The 25520-nt window shown below is 40.0% G+C and overlaps 1 protein-coding gene across 2 annotated transcripts in view; it reads right to left on the bottom strand.

Annotated features, from left to right (window-relative positions):
* SV2C (synaptic vesicle glycoprotein 2C) overlaps nucleotides 1-25520 on the bottom strand; it is a 273184-nt gene that overhangs the window by 221305 nt on the left and 26359 nt on the right. For both annotated transcript variants that reach the window (XM_023196441.3, XM_023196440.2), the window contains one exon: nucleotides 5810-6485. In XM_023196441.3, the coding sequence (XP_023052209.2) occupies nucleotides 5810-6389 (580 nt within the window). In that variant the 5' untranslated portion in view covers nucleotides 6390-6485. Of the gene's footprint in view, nucleotides 1-5809; nucleotides 6486-25520 lie in introns of those variants that run through there.

The raw sequence follows: 25520 nt of genomic DNA, 5'->3' as shown, positions 1-25520 counted from the left end.
GGGAAATATTATGATTCCCCCTGGTAATAGGAGCCAAACCTTATTCATCTTAATCTTTCTTTCAGGGCCTTGAGCTACGCCCCACACATCCTGGCTACTTCATAACACCACTTCATCAAACACTGAACCTGTAACACCAGTGTGATAGCTGAAGTCACTGATACTCCAGATAAGATATTAAAATTTTTTGTTGTTTAGCTATGGAATCCTTTCCTCACCTAAATGGATGAATCTGAATCTGCTCTGATGAAACAGAGGGAAGGGATGCCAGAGGGGGTCCCGTCAACACCTCCCTACTCCCACTCCAACTCCAAAGAGGGCTCTGCAGAACAAGCACATCTAATTGGCATGTCTAGAGGAGCACATAGACCACATTTTAAACATGGCCACTGGTTCTGAAGGGAAACAGGAGCTTTTAAGAGGATTGTAATAAGATTTTTCTTTTTAAAAAAATTAAAAAATCTAAAAGCATTATGCAGAGGAATTTACTACTGGCTGTTAGTTATTTTGGGGCCAAAAGACTCTCTAACCCCGTGCTAAGCTGTCTGATATCTTCATTACTCATTGTCCGCCTCCTGTTTAGCTGTGTTCTCTGGTTAAACCTCCCTTTTCAGAATCTCACATCTGCTATTCTGGTCCTGACCTTTTCTACCTACCAGATTAACACCCTCCAAAATGAACTTCGCCAGCCTCCTCATCTGCTCTGCCTCCCCTGTACCTGCCCAATCCCTTGGCTATCATCCTCAACTACCTGCTTATCTTTCTCATTCAGCAAATTTTTCCATTAATCTTCCAGAAATGCTTCCAATTCTGATGCCTCGCTCACCCTATTAACTGATACAGTTTGGGATTTCATCATGTTTTGCCTGGGCTATTGCATTAGCCTCCGAACTGATATTCACACCTCTATTAATTATTACAGCAGCTATCATTTATTAGTGTTTGCTATATAATCAATGCTTTGCTAAGAGTTATACATTATCTCATTCAATCTTCCCAATCTAATTGGGTATTCTCATTAGCACCAACATACAGCTATGAAAACAGAGGCACAGAGAAATTTAAATTACTTGCAAATGGTCACATGCGTAAGTAGCTTAAAGTCTATTTGACATTTTTAAGTCTCTCTCCCATCTAACTATCTCCCCACACTGCTGCGAGAGGAGGCTTTCTAAAACACAGGTCTAATGATTTAATGATAGTCCAAACCCCCACCTTGGCATTAAGGTCTTCACAACATACTCACAGTGTGACCTGTCAGCTCCAACACTACTACCCCTACCACATATAAGTTCACATAATGGCCTACCAAGTCCAGGCTATTGGGCAATTATAACATCCTCCTGAAGTGCCATCCTTCCTCTTATCTGCATGGTAAACTCTTACCCAGCTCTCAAAACCCTGTTTATATTTTTTATTTTAAGTTCTGGGAGACATGTGCAGAATGTGAAGGTTTGTGACATAGGTATACACGTGCCATGGTTCAAAACCCTGTTTAAAAGGCAATTCCTAGATGAATTTTCATCAGTTCCCAAAGGCAAACCTGGTAGTTCCTTCCTCTGCAATCCTACAGCATTTTATTCAGTATCTTTGTCATAGAAAAAACAAAAAACATAAAGCACTAAAATTTATCACAAGTGTATCTGTCATATTGTTAATAAATACATAAATAAATAAAAATAAAGTTCCTGAACGACAAGGTCACAACATACTAATCAGAATATCCTCTCAATGTACCTTGCCAGGTACCTGGCTCAGAGTTGGTACTCAATTAATGCTTATCGAATGAAATGTTCTTGCTGTCTCCATTTTTCTGAACAACATTCATATTTCTTCCCAAAGCAATCTGGCCCTGTCTCAGTTATGCTGCTAAAACTCCTGTCCTGAAAACTACCAATGCATATGGTAATTAGGGGTTGCAGTTGATATTTGCCTTGAAAAGGATAAAAGAAACACAGGATGTTTCACTATTAATTAGTTCAGGTTTAGTTATAAAAGCACATTTTGGGTTAGAATATGTTGCTTTGCATCTATTTTGTATTAGTCAACACCTGGCTGTGATAATATTTTAGTTCTTAAATATTGCTCATCTTTGTAACCCTCAGCAATAAAGCAGTTGAACCAATAATGATCATTTTCTCTGCTTCACTGGCTGGGTCTTAGGAGAAAATAAACCAGTGAGCAGGAGGCCAGTCCCTCTGATGCAAGGGAAGAGGTGCCAGCATACTACTTGTTCTGCTCTAATGGGCTAGAGTCAGGGTAGGGCTGAGCTGAAAATGGTTGCACATCTTTCCTGCCTAGGGGTAATCTTAGAACCATACTTGCCCCCCTCAACAACCAGTGGACAGGAGCTAAGTCAGCAGGCCCACTTCCACAGCATCCACTGTAAGCCACAGCAAATGGGAAGGGAGAAGGCCTGATGTCCTGGAAAACTCCACCTTGTGACCGGGGGCTGGAAATCTGGAGGACACATTTTCACTTCATTCAATATGAAGGCTTAAAAACTTCCTAGTCTGGCTCATTGTGTTTACTGTGCTCACTGTGTTCATCTTAAGAGCTGTTTGCAGCAGCCAATAACTCTTAATTGCCAGCCTCTACTGCAAGACTGCGGCACCTGAAAGCTATACATCCCTTCCTTCTTCCAGCAAGTTCCAGACCTCCCCTTTCTCCTGGCTGCTCCTTTCTCTGGCCTCTCCTCTACCTCCTTAATGATTCCTCCGCCACCACCAGCCCCATAAATAGTATTTAGCAGGAAACCATTCTCTCCGCCATTAAGATCATTGGCAATGTTGTCTTAAACAACATGGCTTCCAAATCTCTGGGCATTTCAGCTTGAATGGGGAATAGTCCATTGGCACTCCTCTTTGTCCCCAGTGACCTCAAAATGAGAGGGTCTCAAACTAAACATTTTCATCTTTCTCCCTCCTGCTAAAATCTATATTCTGCCTTACCTAATTTAATGAATTGCCATTTTTTCATTAATTGGTCCCTTCCTCCCCACTCAAAGCTAATCAATGAGCAAATCCTTGCTGACTCTACCTCTGGAGTAGCTCTGAAATCCATTCCTTCTCTCCACTGCTTTAGTCAGGGCTTTACCCTGTAACATGTTCTCCCTGCTTGAAGTCTTTTTATTTACCCTTGTCTTATGGCCACTGATACTTGGTATCTAGACTGGCAATCTACCCATTTGTGATTTCTCCACACTAGACTATAACTTCCTTGGATAGAGAAAACTTGTCTCTCTCTTTTGTCTTATTATCCTTGTGACAATACTGTGCTTTACACACAGTAAGTGCTTAATAAATAGACTTTGGCAATAGAGAACAGACTATCCTTAAGTGACTGCCCTTGTTCTTCCAAAGAGCAGATCATTAGATAATTAAATATTTACTCTAACTTATTCTGGCCCAATTAACAATGTTATATATACACACAGACCACACACAGATATACACACACTGTATGCCCTTAGATACCTTTAAGTCAATCTTTTAGCAAACACAAAGAGAGGCTCAATCTCCCAAATAATTAAAACATAAATTGGGTTGTATTTTTGTTCCTGGTCTTCCTTGAGGAAAACGACACAATGCTTAGTAGCAAATGAGAAATTATTTTGCAAATCTATATCCTCAAAATGCCACCAAACATGGGTCATGCATCCTGCTTTCTTGCATTTTGATCCTATTGCTATGACTTAGTGTGGTAATTATTTTACAAAGTTATTATTCGATGAAATGAAAATGGCAAAACAATTTAAATGCTTGTCTAAAAAGACTCTGTTAGAATGCAATTATGAGTGAAAACACTATGGCAAAATAATTGAAATGCAAGTCTGGAAGGCACAGTTATGAAAGCATTAAAATGCTCCTGTTGGGGACTCACAACACTGAGTGAAACTATACACTCCTGGGGACACATTTTAATTCACTAAAGCAGGCAACATTTATGGGCAGATGAGAATATCTGTGCTCCAATTGTTCTGCAGCATTATCTACACTTCTAAATGCCACCCAGGGGTAGGTAACTTCACCAGGGTTTCTGGGTTTGGAGGATGGTTTGATAAGAGAACCATATGTCATACTGTGCTTTCATACAGCACCAGGAAGATAAAGGCACAGGGCAAGTTGGGCTTAGATTTTTCTGTAGTGTTTCCAGTACAAATGGTAGGATCATAACATTAAAATATTTTTTTATTCTAAATTCAAGCTGGCAATTATTAAATATTTATGTGGGTATATTTCTAAGGGTCTATCTTCTTTACACATTCTGCTGATATATTCCTTTAGCAAAATCTCAATACATATTTTGATGTCTAGGCTTACAGTTGGATACACATGCTCACCAAAAGAAAAAAACAAGAATGCAATACAGTGCTACACACAAAACCAATCTGCTGAGATGATCAATTTGATGAATGGCCAAAGACCCTCCTCTGAAGCGTGGTGATGTCTTCATATGATAGTGGAATACACAAATGAGTGTACCAGCAAAATATGCAAAATATGCTCCTGACTTCCACCCCTTCAACCTACACAATCACTTTCATGGATCCATTTCTTTTAGCTAAGCATAAAGAAACGAATACTAGGAGTGGGTCATATAAAAGAAACAAGTGTTAAAGGAATAAAAAGATGTATATTGTTTTCTCATTCATGATTATCTCTCTTGTGTTGTCATAGAGCAAGTTAGGATATGGCATTTAATTTTAATCACCCAGAAAATTTCTCAGCATCAGTGATAACAACATTACTTAATAAAGTTACTAGGTTTCCACAAAAATAATTGTATACTTTTGTTTTTGAAACTTTAAAGAAATCCCTTGGAAATGTAGATACAAAGTATTCTTACTTTCTTTCATAGACTCTGAAACACATAAAGATTTAATATGCACATAAATGTGTTTTCTGAGGCAGGATTTGCAAAAGCAGTTTGGAAATCCTCCTGATTTTATATACCAAGTGTTTGCTGTGGATCCTTAAACTGCTGGAAGGATATTTCACTGCATGCTTGCTTCTTGCCTACTTATTTTCCCTTGCACAAACTCAGAGAGTGTTAACTAAAGCTTTGTAAAAATATAAACCTGAGTGCATGGTAACTTCAAAACAAAAATCAAATCTGCTGTATAGATATTTTATAGAGAGGTTATATTATTAACACACACATTTAAATACTTATATGATTTAAAATAATATAAAGAAGTTTTTCTAGTTTGGACACAAAGTTACACACCTTGAAAAAGATTTAAAAATCACCTATAGAAAATTATATGAATAAGGCTAGTTGAAAATCTAAGCAAACATACACATAGATCATAGAAAAAATTAAAGTTATCAAGTTCCTAAAATAAACTACTGTATTACACATAAAATTTGACATTTGAAATCACATTTGTCAGAGTTTTACAGAACTAATCTCTGTATTTAGAAAAGTGTTAAATATAACAGCCTTACTAACTTCCAAGAGAGTAGCTTTGGAATTTAATAAAGGAGAAATCAATGCAACTATGACAAAAATATAAGTTAAAACATACTATAACTTACTTTGAAATGCATAAAAATAAATTGAGTTGATGGACAGATGATAAAGAAAATATAGTAAATGTTAACTATAGAACCTAGGTGGTAGGTATACACAGGTGTTCACTGTACAATTATTTTTATTCTTTTGTATGCTTAAAATTTTTTGTAATAAAAAATTTGTTAGAAAAAATGCAGTGCTCTAGATGAAAAGCATTTATTCTCTATGTTGATAACTGTGCTTAACAAATAAGCCAGTTTCAGAGTTGGTCTCACGTATACCACACACTCACCTAGCCATCCAGATCCTGAATTTGGGATGCAGAGGTCTGTCTCAGCACTGGGTAACACGAAGCCAACGACAAACACCTCTACGCCATCTGCCATAAGAGCCATGCCCAGGACGAAGAAAAGGGCCCATTGAAAACGACCATGACCGCATTCTTGGATTATCAGCTCATACTGCTGAGCTAGCTCTTCCTCGTCAGCTCTCCTTTCTGATTCCAGCTCCCGCCGGTCCTTGTACTCATCGCCCTTGGGCTGCCCCACTGACACGATGCTGTCCTTTGCTTGGTTCATACTGGGGATGCCCTGATACTCCCCCTCATAGATCTCATCATCTTCATCATGGCCCTCAGTGGCTTCACTTGAGCCTTCATCATCGTTGGCCTCCCCATTATAGGTTTCTCCAGCCGGGTAGTAGTCATCATCGTCTTCTTCATCTTGGAACCGACTGTAAGACCTCTGGGTGTATTCATCCTGGGCTCGGTCCACGGCTTGATTCACCTTCTTTACTGTTTGTTTCTTCACCTCTCTGGCAATGTCCTTGGCACCCTTCATCAGTGAAGTCCTATCCTTGTAAGAGTCTTCCATCTTTTCTCGACTGATGGCCAATGAGAAGATGGGAATTTTTCACAGCCTCAGTGGTTCAGCTCTGACGGCATCATCCACTTTGGGTTCAAAACAGAACTGCGAAAGAAGAAACAGAGGAGATATTCATTATTCTTTTACATATATTTTTCTTCCATCTATTTCTTGGCCTCTTTTCATTGCCCCACAAACTACAACACAGAATTAGTTTTTCTTTTCTTTTTTTTTTTTTTTTGATCTCACTGTATACACATGTACACCCTATGCTGCTTCTCTGCTTAAGTGTGAACGTCACTTGGAGTATTTAGGGTTTTCGCTACTATCATTATTGTTTTGTTTTAAGGAATTCTATCCCCAGGGTAACAGTACACAGGAATTCCCCTGAGAATAAAACAGAGCATTTTGCATCTTTCAAAGTACACCCAACACATTTTGAAATTGCTATAAGCATACACCTTGATTGAGAAAAACAGTATTGCTCACAGACACAAACAAATATTGCAAAGGCAAAACCAGAGTATTAGAAGAATCCTACTGGGCCTATTTCCTCACATTGAAAAGCAAGCAGCACCATATACAATTACTATCAAACTATAGCTATGTTTGTAAAATTGGACTTCCCCCCTACTTAACATTGTGTTTCCTTCCAATAAATGATAACAGAGACTCACATGGCACCCCAAACAGACAAGGAGTATATTCCCCTAGAATAGTGTCATATCCATAGGATCGTCACAGTTCATCAAATGATTTTACGGATGCATTTGATATTGAATTAGAACATATGGCTTGTTCGGTGGGAGGAGTCTGCCCTTTCAGAAACTACCCCCAGGCCATCAGGGACAGGTAAGCTGCACGCCATGTACCTCCACAACCCCACTTCTATTTTCTTCATCTCTGGATACCCAGTACAAACACACACACTCTCTCTCTCTCCCTCCCTCCCTCCCACCTCCTCCAACTGCCACTCTGGTTAGCTGCTGTTTTGGTGTAAATTCTGGATCTTCCATGACCTGTTATTTGGTTTTCTTTTTCACTGATAGCCCCCTCATGCCTTGGTTCCTTAAATTCAGGCTGACCTCTTGGTAACTTGTATTCCATTTGTCCACTCAGCTGCCTCTTCTGGTGGCTCATGTGAGTCATCGTCAGGTTCATCCTTGTACACAGATGATACAGAGGTTAAAACAGTCTTTCTCCCCCATCAGTAACTCCCCAAGCCTTAAGCTATGGCAGCATTCCAAACATTGATTTATATAATTGTCATTTCTACTTTTTCATTTTGTACCTAGTTTAAAATATTTAAAGTGGCTACTACTAACATACATTTAACTACTCATCCAAATGCCACAATCAGACCCAGCAATAAAGACAAACAGATGTTTGTTTATAAATGGATCTTGCTTCATTCCCACTGAATACCTACAAATGCCCAGTAGGCAAAACAGGAGTATGACTCTCACAGACCTGCGTTTGGGAAGATGATAAAATGAAATTAAAATAAACGTATGATTGCAAGGTTTTCAACCAAATGTTTTAGTAAACGATTTTTCTGTTTGTCTTCCAACCCCCCCCCCCCTTTTTTTTAAGAACTGAGAGGAAGAGAAAGGGAGGAAGAGAGAGATGGGAGAATCCATGAGAACAGTAAGAAAAAATGGAAAGGTGGTAACAAAGGAGGCTGAGGATGGGGTGCTCAGAAACTCAAGAAGTCAGGGAAAAGGGGCAGGCAGGACAATGACGAAATTGAGAGACATTTCCTACTTTAAAAATTAACAATCAGAATATTTCTCACTATAGATAAAATAAACTGCCATCCTATCCATTGAACGGATGATCACATCAGACACTGCACATCAGCTGCTTCCTGTACACAATCAGCCCCAGAAACACCATTAAGTGAGCTCCAAAGACCGCTTCGTTGAAAGCAGAGTCTGAACAACCCTACGGCACCACCCCAGTGCCTTTCATAATGGAAAGCTTCTGCCATAGCTGTTTCTAAGAAATTGTACATCAACTGACTGCGTATGGCTTTTTTGCTTTTATCCTCAGCCACAGGTATCCTTACCACATGCTTTACAGCATTTTCATCCCTAAAGAGGTCCTTGTATAGGAGCCACCTCTGTAGGAGGAAAGAGGTATGATATCTCACATGTCATGGTTATGACTGGAAAAGTGGACAATTCTAACCCCCTAAGTAATCTAAGCACTTGAGCAATGAGAAATAAAATAAAATAAAAATTTTACAATTAAACATTCCAATTTTGAAAAAATTCTTACAGAAATCTTTGTTTTAATTCTGGGACAGAACAAAGCAATGTGCACATATAAGTTCTCTTTTTGTCTCTCAAGATTTCTCATCCCCCAAATCGAAGCTCAAGTAAGTTCCTTGAGGGAAGAGACTTGTTCTTTAGTCTGTAGTCTCACTAAAGCAAAGAAGACTTTTCTGTGCTCTTTCATAAACGAGAAATATGAACACTTATTCAAAAATGCTATATAAAATTAGATGTTTGTAGATGTCGCCTTTGGGGTAAGCTGGTGAAGGGTACAGGGGTCTCTCTGAATTATTCCTTACAACTACATGTGAATCTACAATGATTTCAAAATACAGAGTTAAACCAAAACCCCAGGTTTGTACTATCTTTGTAAAGCCATCTTGGAATATGTGCAGGATGATTGGCTGGGGGCAGATGATTCAGGGGCAGAGTTGTAATTCTATGGCTATTATCTCTCTCTGGTAAATGGAAAAATGTAAAAAGTTTGGCTCATTCCAGATATTGCCAGGAAAAAGGCAGATTGATATCTACATGGGAAGGTCATGCTTGAATTAAAGCAGCAATTCTCAAGGGTGGGGCTCTCACCAGGTGTGGCCTATAAGTAGGTCCGTGAGCAGCTGTTTATAGTATCATCAATGTTTACTTTTGTTTCTCGAATAAATTACAGAGTTTCACCACATAATATGTGTCGGACTTTGTTTCAATGAAAAACAAAACTAACCACCTTGATTTGGTGCTTACTATGTGTGAGGCATTGTGCTAAAAACTTCCTGTATATGCTTTTATTCTTTTATTTAATCTTTACTTCAATCCTACAAAATAGATATTATAGTTCTCCATTTTACAGACGAAAAAATTAAGGCTTAGAGAGATTAAATAGCCCAAAGTCACAAAGCTTGTTAGAGGAGATGCTGGACTCAAGCCCAGATGTGTCTGACCCCAAAGCCTTACCCCTTGTGTTCATCTGCCTCACACAGTGGTCTCACTGAGGTCTTATTAAATGAGGTGGCCTTCTTCCTAGTCATTTCAGTATTTCAGTAACTTTTTTTCCTACACTAGAATGGTTTTATACCTGCTTCTCTAAATTGTCTTTTACATCCTGAAGTAAAGAGAATTGCTGTGAGGCCTTTAATCAGTGATGAGCTTTATATGGGTAATAATTTTAAAATGTGGTCTTGTTTGTTCCAATAAACTACCCTAGGATGGTGGCTGTACTTCAAAAGATAACGTAACCCTGTTAAATAAGACATCAGTGGGCCAGGACAGCGGGAAAGTAGGCAAAGCAATGAAACTCTAACAGCCTCTGATTAAGTACATGATGCTCCTCGTTTACTCAAGTCAGTTTCCTTTTCCATGAAATAAGGGTAATAATAACCACCTTCCAGTGTTGTGAGGATTAAATGAGTTGTTTATACCAGTTTTAGGACAGAATCTGACACATATTCAGTGGTTTCAATTCAGTTTCCCCAGGAACAGACCTAGCCATAAGGAGTCAGCTGCAAATCACTTATTAAAGAGTAAGGGAGTCAGGGAGCAGGGTGGGGAGGGGGCAATGGAAGCAGGGCTGCAATTTTAGGTATTATACCATGGAGCAAGCTTCAGGAGGAACTCTGGAGTACAAATTATGCCTCGGAAGTTTTCCCCACTCAGGCAAAGGTGCTGGGCTTTCATAACCCCATGCCAACTATTGGCTGAGGGCTCCTGGGGGGCAATGATGGTATGTAGGAGCTTCCTGTTCTCTGCACCAAAAGGCAAGGCAGTTCCAGTAGCCTGAGGGCAGTCCTCTGAAGAGCTACAGGTGCTGGCCAAGGAAAGCAAAGGCACACTGAAGCCAGGTGGGGAGAGCACAGGACGATAAAAGGGGTCCAGGGACCCAGGGCATTAACAGTATCTCCTGTAATAAGCACTTGATAAATATCTGTTTAGATCCCGTACTTATCATGCTAAGCTGCAGGATACATAGCCGATTAAAAACAGCCTTTATAGAAGTGGCTGTTAAACCAAACAATGTTCACAGCAAAGTGAATCTGATATAGTCAATGACATGCACGATCATTGTGCATGATATTTTGCACAAATATGTAAAATATAAAGAATATACACATAAGCATTACTCTGGCAAAACACAGTTTTTATTTTTATTTTATTTTTTTGCTCCTTTGATGGTTCATGACAAACACACATATTCAATACCACTATATACTATTTCAAAACTTTCCTACACAAGCTGCCACCCTACCCAACCCCCACACACGGATGTTTCTGTTGGTGTTTCCCCACACCACCCAAACATGCAGTCTTTGCTTTACTTCTCATCACCACCATCAATCTAAAGATCTTGGATAGCTCCTCCTCCCCCAAATGTTCTAGAATCTTCTGGACGCTGGGAGAGTCCATTCTTCTAAGAACCGTATTTATGCAGATTTAAAGCCATTGTGCGCTGATAGAGTAATGATAGCAATAATAATGGCTAATCTGTTATTATGTCAGCCATGTGCCACTCACTTCAGATGCATTATCACACAATAATGCTCACAAACATTGTATGGGGTAGGTACTTTTAAAATCCCTACTTCACAGATAAGAAAACTGAAACCTGCCCAGGAATAATACGACCCTATGCAATGCTACGCCAGAGCCCAACCACATACCCACTACATCTGCTACATTTTCGTGGAAATGGGAGCCTGTGATGGAAATAGGGATCTGAAACAGCATAGGTGTGTAGAAGGCAGGCCCCATGCCAGTAGACTCAGGCTCTTCTCAAGTACTTGCAGATACGTAGTGTGCTGGGATTGGGCAGAGGGGCTCATAACATCCCTCTTCCTCTCTTAAGCTTGGATCTAGAGGAGATATTCGACACAGAATACAAATGGTGAACTACTTGCCAGCTGACTGGACAACTGCATCCAATTTTATCCCTGATGCCACACCTCCCTCCCAAGTCAGGCATGCTGGGCTACACAGGACTCCTTCTGGAGTGGGGCGGGGTTGAGCGGGGAGCTTTCCATGAAGCTTTCCACTGAGCACATCTTTGAGATGAAGAAATAGAAACTGACCCATTATCCCAGCCTGTCCAAATCTCTGACATTAAGTGTTTATTATTTAAAGACACCTCTTGCCCTCCAACCCTCTAAACTACCTGTATGCATACATTCTCATTCTTTAAGGTGCAGTTCAAAAATCACCTCCTCCATGAAATGAATTTCTTTCTTTATTGCTTAGCCTAATCACATCTTGCAAGCTAAATGTAGCTGATTTCCTCCTGGCATTCAATCACGTTTTCCATTATGCTCATCAATATATGTGATGGCCTTCCCTATTAGAGTGTAACTTTCCTGAAAACAGGAAACTTTTTTGAAAGCAGTAAAATAAAACACCATAAAGTAATGTTATTGGGTATTTTGTTTGTTTGTTTTTTGAGACAGAGCCTCACTCTCCCACCCAGGCTGGAGTGCAGTGGTGTGGTCATGACTCACTACAGCCTCAACTTCCCAGGCTCAAGCGGTCCTCCCACCTCAGCCTCCCGAGTAACTGGGACTACAGGTGTGCACCACCATGCCAGGCTAATGTTTTATTTTTTGTAGAGATGAAGTCTTTTTATGTTTCCCAGGCTGATCTAGAACTCCTGTGCTCAAGCAGTCCTCCTACCTCAGCCTCCCAAAGTGCTGGGATTACAGGTGTGAGCCACTGCATCTGGCCTTAAAGCAATGTTATTAAATTAGGACTCAAGCACCATAACGGGCCAACTCTTAGTTCCTCCACTTTCTTTACCAGGCAATTTGTCTGGATCAGAAGTTCCCCAAGGTGCAATCTGCAACATGTGGTCCTATAAGGTGCTCTGAGAGGACAAAGTTGTATGGGCATTTAAATTTTGGAAGTTTCTGTCTCACACTTACTTCATGTGGAGTACGAGTAGGAGGGTTACAGTACAAAGCCTGTTATAAAGAACCTTGCTTAAATTTGTTACCCAATTATTTCCAAACTTTCCTAATAACAGAATTCCCCACCCTCAACATGACAACAGTCAGCAGTTCTCATTATACACTTTATGGAAATACTGTATTAAGACGAACACTAAAATCCTTTAAATTCTAACATCTCTATTATAAAATACCATAACACTAATTAGAATTAATCAAAGCAAGCAGGATAAAAGGCAGAAAAATCTACATTAAAATAATATTTCTAAAATAAAATACAGTATTTCTTTTAAATGTATAAAAAACTGAAACTAAGTTTTCCAGATATAATTGCTTATGATTTTCAAATAGACTTGCTATAAAAATAGAAAGCATTTAGCATATCTGTGTATTTTTAAAGTAATAAGTCATTCAAAGAGTCTGGAAAGTTTAATTTTAAGTATATTAACATTCATTTTTATGCAATTTTGATACAGTTAATTTGCTTTGTGAAGAACAGGTCTCATAAACCAGGGTAAACTTGACCTCAGCAGTTGTCCAAATCTCTACAAACCCCAGATTAGTGAAATCTAAAGGGCTCACACAAATGACAAACCTGTTTGCATATATAAACTTTTGTGAAGGTCCCAGAAATATCCTCAAGTGAGTCAAAGTGGGCAGTATCCTTCTTTGAAGAAATACTTGATTTCAATTTAGTACAGAATCTTTCTTTCTGATTACAAAACCAAAGCAGGCTTATTTTAAAAAGAACTGGACCAACGCATACCAATTTGGATGGCTACTGGCAAAAATCAAACAAACAAAATAACAAGTGTTGGCAAGGATGTGGAGCCCCTGTGCACTGTTGGTGGGAATATAAAATGGTACAGCCTCTGTGAAAAATAGTGTGGCAGTTCCTAAAAACATAAAAATAGAATTACCATATGATCTAGCAATTCCACTTCTGGGTATAGACACAAAAGAATGCAGAGCAGATTCTAGAGAAGATATTTATACGTCTATGATCCTAATAGTGTTATTCACAGTAGCTCAATCAAGGAAGCAACCCACTGGCCCATTGACTGATGAATGGATAGGCAAAATGTGGTGTACACAGACAAGGGAATATTATTCAGCCTTAAAAGGAAGGAAATTCTGAAACATGCTGTAATATAGACGAATTTTGAGGATATTATGCAAAACGAAATAAGCCAGCCACAAAAAAGACAAATACTGTGTGATTCTATTATGAGATCCTTAGACCAGTCAAAATAATAGAGACAGGATATAGAATGGTGGTTGCCAGGGTCTGGGAGAAGTGCGGAATGGGGAGTTTTCATTTAATGGCCTGGGAGTTTCAGTTTTACAAGATGAAAAGAGTGATGGAGATGAATGGTAGTGTTGGTTGCACATTATGAACACATTCAATAGCACTACCTGTACACCTAAAAATGGTTAAGTGGTAAATTTTATGTGATGTTATTTTATCACAATAAAATTGGGGGAAAGTAATAATTTAAAACCTCCAGAACCCATGAATGTGACCTTATATGGAAAAAGATGTAAATATGTTAAGGATCGTGAGATGAAATCATCCTAGATTATTCAGGTGGGCCCTAAATCCAATGACAAGCATCCTTAGACAGAAGAGAGAAGACACAGAGACAAAAGGAGAAGGCCATGTGAAGATGGAGGCAGAAATTAGAGTTACACAGCCACAGGCCAAGGAGCACCTGGAATCCCCAGAAGCTAGAAGAGCAAGGAGGGAGTCTCCTTAGAGAGAGTGCAGCTCTGCTCACATCTTAGTTTGGGACTCTGACCTCCAGAACTGAGAGATAATAGATTTCTATATTTTAAGTCATCCAGTTTGTGGTAAATTGTTAGGCAGCCACAGGAAATTAATACAAGATCCTTTTCTTGTTGAATTTTAAGAGCCCTTCATATAGGAAGGATATAAAGTCTTTGGTCATATATGTTGTAAATTGTTTCTCAGGTGGCCTTATATACAGTGTTTTTCACTGTGAAAAGCTATTAAACAATTTTTATATAGTCTATTTAAAGGTTTCTTTGTTCATGTTTTCTGCTTTGTTGTAATTTTATCAAGGCCCTCCTGAACTTCCAAAACATCCATCTATATTTGTTCTAATTAACTTTTATTGTTTAATGTTTTGTTCTGGAACTTTTTTGTTATATGAGGAAGGGATTAAAAAAAAATAACCAAATATCCCAAAATAGTTACTAAAATGCCTGTTTTATAAGAGAAAAAATTCCTATGTTTATTAGTATCTGCTCAGCTTTTTATTCTTCTGTTGCCTTTATACCATTTAGCTTTAATTTTTATCACTTTGTTACATGTTTTAATCTCAGCGCATGTATCCTTCATGCTTCATCTTCTGCAAGTATGTATTGATTATTCTCATCTACTTTTTCCTCCACATAAACTTTAGAATTGCTTACATTTCATTAGGATTTTGCTAAGTTTATAAGTTAATTGCAGAACTGAAAGAATCATCTCATTTAGAAAGACATCTATTATTCAAGCTTTCTTTTATGTAACTCAGTGAAGTTTAGATGCTTTCTTCTTACAGTGCCAGTTATTTAATGAACAAGATACATACCTATATATAGAAAATATATATTTAAACATTTTAAAATTCATTTTATATTTGCATATAGTTTTCTCAAAACCATGATATATAATTGGCCACAAACTAGTTTCTGCCAGATCCATTGGATGGGTCACGAAATGTGCTGTCTCTTGCAGTAAAACATCAGGATTCATGGGGAGCAACTCACTGAATTCCATTTGTGGAACAGAGTGGATACACTACAAATAAGGGTCAGACTTGCTTGAGGATAATTCAGAAAGACAAGGCTCTGAACCATGCTGACAGTCCTAGCTCACTTTTCCTCTCCATATCCTCCTGTAGACCTGGACCCATCTCGGGTAAAGTATGTACAGGAGCAACTTTCAAGAAGAGCTGGCAAGCGCACCCAGAGTGTCTTCATTTGAACCCAGGAGGAGTGCAATACTCCTGGATTCCTGTCCCTAGGTAGTTACCAGGATCTCATAGCTCTTTGGGGGAAACCAGATGCCCAAGGAGCATCAAAACAACCTGCATTATGAAGCATAATCAGCTACCACACTGTCGTACACAATTCCTGCTTTTAAGTAACAGTGAGACATTCTCTCCCATCCAATGGCCAAAGACATTCTGGCAGGTGGTTTTCCCTGAATTAAACAGGCACCACCAGACTTGAAAGGGACCATCTGTGAATGTGATAATGACTACTCAAAGTCAATGTGGTCAGTTATGCCTCTTTCACTGGAACTTATGTAAGGGAAACTCAAAGAGAAACAAAGCCAGGACCTGAATTCCTTCCCAGAAGGCAAGGCTTAGGGAAGGCAGTGGGAACTGGGAAGAGCAGAAGTGGGAGGAGGACTTCCCTCAACGATTCTGCTTTCCTTTCCTGGGTTTAAAAGATCCAATCACTCATTCAGGAAGTATTTATTCTGCACCTGTAATGCGGTGGGAACTCTTCTGGGAGCTAAAAGTCAGAGACTGAACAAAACACATGAAGTTCCTGATTGTAGGAAGCTTGCTTTCTTGAGGCAAGACAGATAGCAAAACAAAGAAATGTAACTCCACGGGCCGGGCGCGGTGGCTCAAGCCTGTAATCCCAGCACTTTGGGAGGCCGAGACGGGTGGATCACAAGGTCAGGAGATCGAGACCATCCTGGCTAACACGGTGAAACCCCGTCTCTACTAAAAAATACAAAAAACTAGCTGGGCGAGGTGGCGGGCGCCTGTAGTCCCAGCTACTCGGGAGGCTGAGGCAGGAGAATGGTATAAACCCGGGAGGCAGAGCTTCTTGCAGTGAGCTGAGATCCGGCCACTGCACTCCAGCCTGGGCGACAGAGCGAGACTCTGTCTCAAAAAAAAAAAAAAAAAAAAGAAATGTAACTCCATGTAGTAGTGAGTGCCACAGATAAAAACAACGCAGGGTAAGGGGTTAGAGCAGCTCCGTCCCATAGAACATTCACAATAGTGGAAATTCTGTATCTGACTGTCCAATAAAAATATGATAATTTAAATTTAAATGACCACACATGGCTGGCAGCTACTCTATTGGATGGTGCAGGGTTAGAGAGTGCAGGAGGTGCTGCTCTTCTAGGAAGAGCAGCCAAGGTAGAAGACTCTGAGCAGAGGAAATTTAAAGAGAAGCCCGATTAAGGCTAGGGCATGGGCCATGCTGCTACCCAGAGGCTCAGAGATTTCCAGACATGGAAGACAGCAAGAGCAAATGGGCTCAGGCAGAGAATGGCAATGTGGCCAGCTGGCTGAGCAGAGCCAGGGAGAGGGGGTCAAGGGAAGTGGCTGGGACATATCACCCAGGACTTTTGAGAGCTACAGTAAGGGCCTTGGGTTCTCTAAGATGGGTTTAGAGTAGGGGGAGGTGACAAGATCTAGAAGAATGTACCCTAGTGGAGCATAAAACAAGGAGTTCTTTTAAAATCCTATTTACCTAGATATTGGCAATGCCTCCTTTTCTTTTATTAACTCTCATTAGCCTTGCTCTTTCACATTTGTTATTCTTTTTATTCTGATTACAATCACCTTATAATGAGCATGGCATCTTTGAAAAAGGTAGCATTTATTAAATGTCATTAAAGACAGGTTTGAGGAAGGGGGAGGACAGTCAGAGCGAAAGTTCCGCAGTGCAGACAGAGCAGTCAAAGAGAAAAATCCAGCTCTTCATTGTACCTGGTAGGTGCTTGATAAGTATCTATGATCAACAACCCTCTTCACCTCCACGTTCACTCAATCTCTCACCAGAGCTATTACAAAATAAGACTAGTTTCTCTTTCCCCTGTATGCCTATCACTAAAAGTAGAAGAAAAAGAAAATCTATAAATTAGATATTCCTGTATCGCATATTTAAAACTTGGCTGTAGAGCCAAATACTGGTGTCAAGCAATTACTCAGACTCAAAGATGGAAAACTAAAAGCAGTCACGCCATCCAGATACTACCTCAGTGGGACCAATGCATAATTGTTCCTATATTTATATAGAAACTCTACAACATCCCTTGAGTAAACAGGTGTCCTAGACATATTAAAATGACCTAATTTAATAGACATAAACAGTGAGCTTGTTTATGAGTCAGACATACACTTGGGCTCCCATACTGCCTTTACCACTTACTAGCTTTGTGACATTAGTGTAAAATGGGAAATAACAGTGCTGTTGTTGAGATGAAATAACATCAAAAGGCAAATCATGGTACGTGGTACCCATTCGGTAAATGCTAGTTTACTTGAATTTAAAGAAGAATAAAAGAATGTAATTTATAATTTATGAGTCAGCAGTGATAATACTGGCAATTTCCTATTTTGAAAGGAAACATGATTGTTAAACGTAAGTTGGTCATGCCTTTCCCTAGCCTGCAAGCACAGGCTGGGAGTCATGAAGCCACAGCATGCTATTTCAGAAAAGGCTCACCCCCAGTGTTTACAGCTGTTGCTGAGCTACAAACCCTGGGGTTTAGCCTGCAAAAGAAAGCTCAAAGAAGAATGTCTACTTGTCTGCCTGTCTTTCCTGAGGGAATCAGGGCAATGTGATTAACATACTTGCAGAGTTTTAATGCAATTTAAAAGCATAGCCAGATTGATCAAGTCAGCCTCATTTCTATGACATTGATAACAGCAAAACACATCTTCCTGGACCTCAGGAAACTCTCATAGATGTCAACAAGAGGAGGAAACAGAGCCCCCAGAGCTTGCACTGTTCTCCCTTTACTGGCTAGAAACATTGTATTTTCTCTTTCTATTTTGTGTTTTACTTACTAAATATTTCATTTTGCAAGGTTCTTAGGGTGGTGGCTATAAAAAGCAGCTGTCTTTGTTTACTCAGCACCTCCTGAACACCATGATAAAATCCACTCCCAGGGCATTATTCCGTTGGTGATGGGGGATGGGGAGGGATGCTGTACTCATTGTTTCCCTTGCTTGTGGCCTATAGAAGGGAGGCATCAGGGACTTACTGAACACCTCCACCAGTGCTCCATAGCTAAATGGGAGCACAGCTTTGAGACCAAGGTGTTTCAGTGGTGCATAAGTCCCCACAGAGTCATCTGCAAAGCATGAAAACTGGAGCATTCATTTACTTAGCATGTGGTGTTCTGCCCAGGGTTCTGTTAGTACATAAGAGATGTGTGCTGAGAAAATGCCATTCAAGGCAGGGCCCTGCTGCCACAAGCCTGGTGTGTGTGTGTGTGTGTGTGTGTGTGATTGTGGGGAGGAAAGTACAAATTTGTGCATTAGAAAGAGTAGCATAAGAGATCTAGGTAGCCACTGAGAATGGGCGTTCTCTCCTCTCTTTTCCAATAAAACCTTCTCTTTATTGTCATTCGGAGAGAGTTGCTAAACTAATTCACATCCAACATATAAATAAATGGCTAAGGAGTTCCTACAGTACTTCTCCTTTCCCTGAGGTATTTCTCTCTTAATTCCTTAGTCCAAGAAAATGGGTAAATTGTGGAATTTCAAGCTTAGTAGTTGGGTTTATAAGTTAGATATTGGGGGACAAGGACTTCTTGGCTTAAATCCTACCAAGTGGACTGCTGAATATTCCACCAATGTTTGAGAACTGATCTGGCCTCCAAAGCAGCAGTCACAAGGAAAGTCAGAATTCATCCATCCACCCAATCAGACTACAACTGCATAAGGGAAGGGACCATGTTTTAGCTCATCTCATATTCTTCATAGCCAAGGCAATCCTGGATATTCATTCATTTACTCATTCTTCACACAGCTACTTTGCACCTGCTCCACAGAAGGGTGTAGACCATCCTTACATGCTATACATACAGGAACTAAAGGCACAGACCCTTGCCAGCAAGATATCTTCCATTTAGTAGGACCACCCAGCAAACAAACAGACAATTATATTATGATGTGATAAGAGCAACGTGCTGGCATGTGGTATTACAATATTATGGAGTGAGGTCTAAACTGAGTTGGCCAGGCAAAAGGTAGACAAGTAGAGGTATTCACTGATAAAGGGCTTGCTTATTAAAAGACATAGTAAGAATTCTATGCGTATAGGGATATGTTGAAATTTTTTAAAAACACAAACGTTTACTGAGGCTTTTGCAAACCTATACCTGTGTTAGATGCAAAACAAACAAAAATAAAAACAAAAACAGATTCCAATGCCTTCTTCAACTGTCATATCTCTGGGCCAGTAGTGTAACTCAACCTTGGCGTTATTTGCTAATCTTAAAATTTTAAATTTCTTCCTTTAGCTTTTTGGTGTCTTATCTCCCTGACATTGTTATCCACTATAAATTAGTGCAATGGAAGAAGGTATAAAGGCACTTTCGTGACTGACAGAAATACATGATTGACATCTGATTATATACAACAGCATTTTCCAAAATTCATTCTGGGAAATAATTTTAAAGTCTTCCTAAAAAAGAAGGTTTATGGTCAAATATGTTGAGGAAACACTTGTCACTTTCTTACCACTTCCACTACTCATTACCTGGTCTAAGCCACCATCACATGTCACCTGAACACTACAAGGACCTCCCTCTTGGCATTCGTTATTCTACCTTTGACCCTCAGAGTCCCTTTTCCACAGAGCACCCAGAAAAAAACCTCACCAAAGGTGTGGCAGGAAACCTCACTCCCATACTGAAAACCTTCAGGGGCCTCCTCCCCATCCCCTCGGTCCCACAAGGCCTCGCCTGCCTCCTCTCTGATCTTGTCAGCCAGACTGGCCTCTGAGAGACCAAACACTTCCTGCTTCCAGCCCTTTGCAATTGCTGTTCTCCTGGGTTGCAGTGATCTCCCCCCAGAGAATAGAGGCTGGCCTCCCTCCTGTACTTCCTTTTGGTGTCCTTTTAAATGTCACCTCTACATAGAACCTTCGACCACACCACCTAAGAGTGCCAGTGCCTCGCATCACCATGCCCTGACCCTTTATGCCATTTTTCTTATCATCTCTCACCATCTGACAACATACGACATATTTTGTATTTGTTCATTGCCTGACTTTCCTTGCCAATCATAAACTTCATGAGAAAAGGACTTTTCCTATTTTGTTATTAGCTAAGTTCTAATACCTAGCAGAATGCCTGACACATTCTAAAATATTCATTAAACAAATTACTGAATAAAACACTAAGTTAAGCAAAATTAAAACCTTTCTGCAGGCCTTCTGAGAGCCTTTGATATGCAAATATGGATTGTGACCTTTTAAGAAAGGAAATTTATCTGACCTGAAAGCACTTTATTGGCAAAGCATCTTACAGAACAAGCATTCCCAGGACAAGTGTCCGGAAACCAGGGATGACACACATCAGGGGTGACAACATTTTTCTGGTGTTGCCAACAGGAGAAGTTTCAAGAAAGACCAAGGACTTCTCTTGCTAACAAACATGACTCACACAATGCAGGAACAGGAGAAATGCCACAGCCTCTCAGTATAATACTGAGAAAGCAAATTGACTTTGATATTTCCTGGTCTAATCCTGGGGAGGCAAATTAGCTTGATGCTATCACTAAGTAGTGAACTGTTTCTGCCATGGCCAGTACGGTCTGGAGAAAGACGCCTGCCTTTGTCTTCCAGTCTCCATTGGCAGCAATGGAATCTAATTATAACAGTCCCATAGGTCCCTCTCTAAATGGAAATACACTGCTGAAAATATTCAGGGTGGAGGGAGAAGGACAAAATACATTTCCTCACTGGAAAGGTGCCTTACTTTACCGTCTCTCAATTTATCTCATGTAATTCACATGAATTATTTAAAAATATTCATCATTAATAGCCACCTTTGCTTTAGTCATAAGAAAACCATACGTGATTCCTCAAGACAGACAGGTCTAGATATAAAAGAAAGAAAGAGTTAGTGAAGAAACTTATCACTGAAAGGGCATTTAAAAAATAACTCCCAGAACAGACAGATCTGATAGACTCTGCTTCCATTTAGAGGATCTTTTAGAATCCCTCTCCACCTCTCCCCCCAAAAAAGGTTCCTCACTTGGTGCATAACACAGAGATTCTAATATAGGCAATATTCAACTCCCAGCCCGTGGATTTTCAGGGCTATGCATTCATGGGGTATCATCTGCATCACACATTTACACTTATAAAGTAATTTCACATGTTTTGTCTCACTTGTTCCTCATACGTACCTAGGGTAGATCTTATAGAAAAAAAATTGAGATGGAGAGATGCATTGGGACAGGCCCAGAGTCACACAGAGCCGGTTCTAGCAAATGTGAACCCATGTCTAAGACTTCTGGCTTTGAATCTTGTTCTCTCTCAGCTGCTGGGCCCTGGGGAACTCCCAACACTCATGTTCTTCGCACCATTGTGGCAAGCAGCCAACACTGCATCGGCTTTCTGATATGTTTCATCCCATCCTGGTTTCAGAATTCAGTTTCTAATTTCTCGATAAAATGTCCATAAGGAGACAAATTGAGAACAACAGAGCTATGCTGTGAGGCTGGTGCCGATGGGCTACTAGGCTGGCTCCTGTGCCCAGAACTCACTCCTGCACACCAACCTTGCAGCCTCTGTGATCAAATGCGTGCCTCAGCACAATTATTTCAATTCAGTGACTCGTGAGACTTCTCTCGATTGTCCGACTGCAAATGTTAACTCCAGAAACCCTGAGGGTCTGCTAAATTAGAAAAATAGCTCTTTCAGGAACATGCATTTGCTGGAGAGAGCACCCTGCCTGCTAACTTCATATGAAAATGCAACCATTTCACCCAAGTAGATTTCTACCAAAGATATTCATGCCCCTACTTCCTGCCAGTCACAGAGGAGGCACCAAGTGACACTGTCCACCATCCAAGCCATCCACTTCCCAATGAGCACAACAAATCATACTCCATGCCCTTGGCTTCAAGTAAAGGGGTCTCCTCAGTTCCCTTCTCTGCTGCCTCCGCCCCCACTAGCCCTTCTCATTGTTTTGACATAACCCCATAGCTTCTCTCCTATTCAGCAGGGTTCCTTTCCTAAAGATTTCAAAAAATACAGAAGTCAGTCCTTTGGGATAGCATGTTAGAAAACATGATTTGGTTCAGAGGGACACCACTTACAGTTGTTAGGTGACTAAAAATACTGTGAATAGCCATACGGCTGAAGAACTGGACTGGTCATAATGAAATGTAACCACTAATGTGTTATCCTATTTCTATGGAAAATCAGAGTTGACTTAAGTCATTGTGGATTTAAATGATTTTTCTAGACAAAAACCACTGTATTAGTTCCCCAGTACTACTTTTCCCAGTGAAAATATACCACAAACAGGATGGCCTAAAACAATAGAAATTGATTGTCTCACCCATTCTGGAGGTTAAAAGTCTGAAATGAAGGTGTCAGCAGAGTCTTGTTCCCTCTGGCACCTGTAGAGAATCCTTTCTGGCCTCTCGCCAGCTTCCTATGGTGGCCAGCAAGCCTTGGCATTCCTCAGCTTGTAGGTGCATCTTTCCAGTCTCTGCTTCAGTTTCTCCCTATGTGTCTGTGAAAAATTTCTCTTTCATAAGGACACCAGTCATATTAGGGCCCACCCCAATGATCTTAACTTGATTGCATCTGCAAAAATCTTACTTCCAAACAAGGGCACATTCACACGTATGGGAGGTTAGGATTTTAACGTTTCTTTTCAGGGACACAATGTAACCCATAACACCCATCCTACTAAATAACTGACTGTAAATGAAATGAACCCACCTTTGATTATACTTAAGAAAAATTATCACATATTTCATTGGTGTTTCCCTGTAATCATTACCCCTCAAATTTTTAAGTGAGGTTTGCAGATACTTCAAATCTCAGCTAGATACTGTTCATTGGACATAGTAAACGGCACTATTCTTGTAATCTCAAGAGATTGAGCCCTTTGCAACTCTTCTGATAATAGACTAGAAAGAAGAAAGATAGAATATTTATGAGCACACATGAACAATCCTATCCTTTCCTTTTCTCTTTTCATTCATTCTAATTCACTGAAACTTTCAACATATTTTAAAGTTATATGTAGTAATACAGTAAGCAGTTAAGTCTTGGAAATTAGTCCTCTAACACAAATTCTTCTTTTGAATCTCCTCCTCCAAGTGTTTAAAAGCAAAAAGGATGGTTCTATAATTATAAATTCACAAAGATCACCAAAAGAAAAAGAAAGTCACTCACATCCCTTGTTGGCCAGATATTGGCTGGACCTAGGGCTATTCACACCATCTCTAACACTAACAGGACAATATTGAGATACAAGAAAACACCGCCAGCAGATAGCTCATAAATTAGTCAACTTCTTTGTCTACACAATGCCAAACAACCAAATTATATTTTTTTCACCACACTTAATGAAACTAACATGTTATCTCCATTTGCTTTAAGGTAGGACTCACATTTGATGCATCTGATCCCTAGGTCAAGCAGTAAAAGATGATTTAAGGCTTTAGCTTGAAACCAAAACATGATCTTTTATATCCTAAAAGGTTAAATGATGTCAAGGTTATCCAATGAAAAAACAATTTTTGGCCTTCATGGAATACAGGTATTTATTTTTTGCATAAAGAAAGATATTCTCCCCTCTAATATGGTGAAGCATACAATTTTAAGAACACCGGTGCTTAAATATTTTATGTTAAAATATAGAAATTTAAAGACTTCTTTAAGCAGCTTCTGCAAAAGTTGTGCATGTCTCTAATACTTGGACTCTCTGTTCCCATATTTCTATCTTTGCCTTTCTGTGTGACTCTTCCAAATTCTTTTGTCTCATCCTATTTCTTCTGTCCTCTTTTATCCCTAGAGAATGTACATCACTCCAATTTTATCTCTTTTAACTGGCCACATTATATAAGTTAACTTTACTATTTTCACATTATTGTTTAACTACATAGCTTTGTTATTACATTTTGAAAAGCAAGAACTTTAAAAAATGCTTTCTAAATACTCCAAAAAAATCCTTAAGTTGCTTTCATATCACATAATCTTCTGTTGCTTCCTCACTCTCTGTCAATCACATGTCAGTGGTCCTAAAATAAGGTGAACTATGCTCCATGTAGACCAACATCCAAAAAAGTATGCTGAAAAACAAATATATGCAACATTTGCCTACTGTGCTGTATGGACAAAATGTGAGTGACCTTTTCCTGAAATGTGATTTTTGCATACTTAGGTGCAATGCAAAGTTTAAGAAGATCTGTAGATATTTTATCAACTTCAAGAATTAAATATTATTTTAAAATGACCGATCTTAACAAAACCTCATGAAAATAAATTCTGTTGAGAGGCATGCCCAAGATGGCCGAATAGGAACAGCTCCAGACTCCAGCTCCCAGTGTGAGCGACACAGAAGACAGGTGATTTCTGCATTTTCAACTGAGGTACCGGGTTCATCTCACTGGGCAGTATCAGACAGTTGGTGCTGGTCCGTGGGTGCAGCCTGGCCAGCGAGAGCTGAAGCAGGGCAAGGCATCGCCTCACCTCGGAAGCACAAGGGGGAAGGGAATTCCTTTTCCTAGCCAAAGGAAATTGAGACACACAACACCTGGAAAATTGGGTAACTCCCACCCTAATACTGCGCTTTACCAAGTGTCTTAGCAAACAGCACACCAGGAGATTATATCCCATACCTGGCCCAGAGGGTCCCACACCCACGAAGCCTCCCTCATTGCTAGCACAGCAGTCTGAGATCAAACCACAAGGTGGCAGCAAGGCTGGGGGAGGGGCGCCCACCATTGCTGAGGCTTAAGTAGGTAAACAAAGCCGCCTGGAAGCTCTAATTGGGTGACCACCAATTCAAGGAGGCCTGCCTGCCTCTGTAGACTCCACCTCTGGGGACAGGGTATAGAAACCTCGGCAGAGGTAAATGTCCCTGTCTGACACCTTTGAAGAGAGCAGTGGATCTCCCAGCATGGAGGTTGAGATCTGAGAAC

Source organism: Piliocolobus tephrosceles, chromosome 4, assembly GCF_002776525.5.
Source record: "Piliocolobus tephrosceles isolate RC106 chromosome 4, ASM277652v3, whole genome shotgun sequence".
Lineage (NCBI taxonomy): Eukaryota > Metazoa > Chordata > Mammalia > Primates > Cercopithecidae > Piliocolobus > Piliocolobus tephrosceles.
Note: the sequence above shows the minus strand (reverse complement) of the source record. Positions and strands in the feature narration are given on the sequence as shown.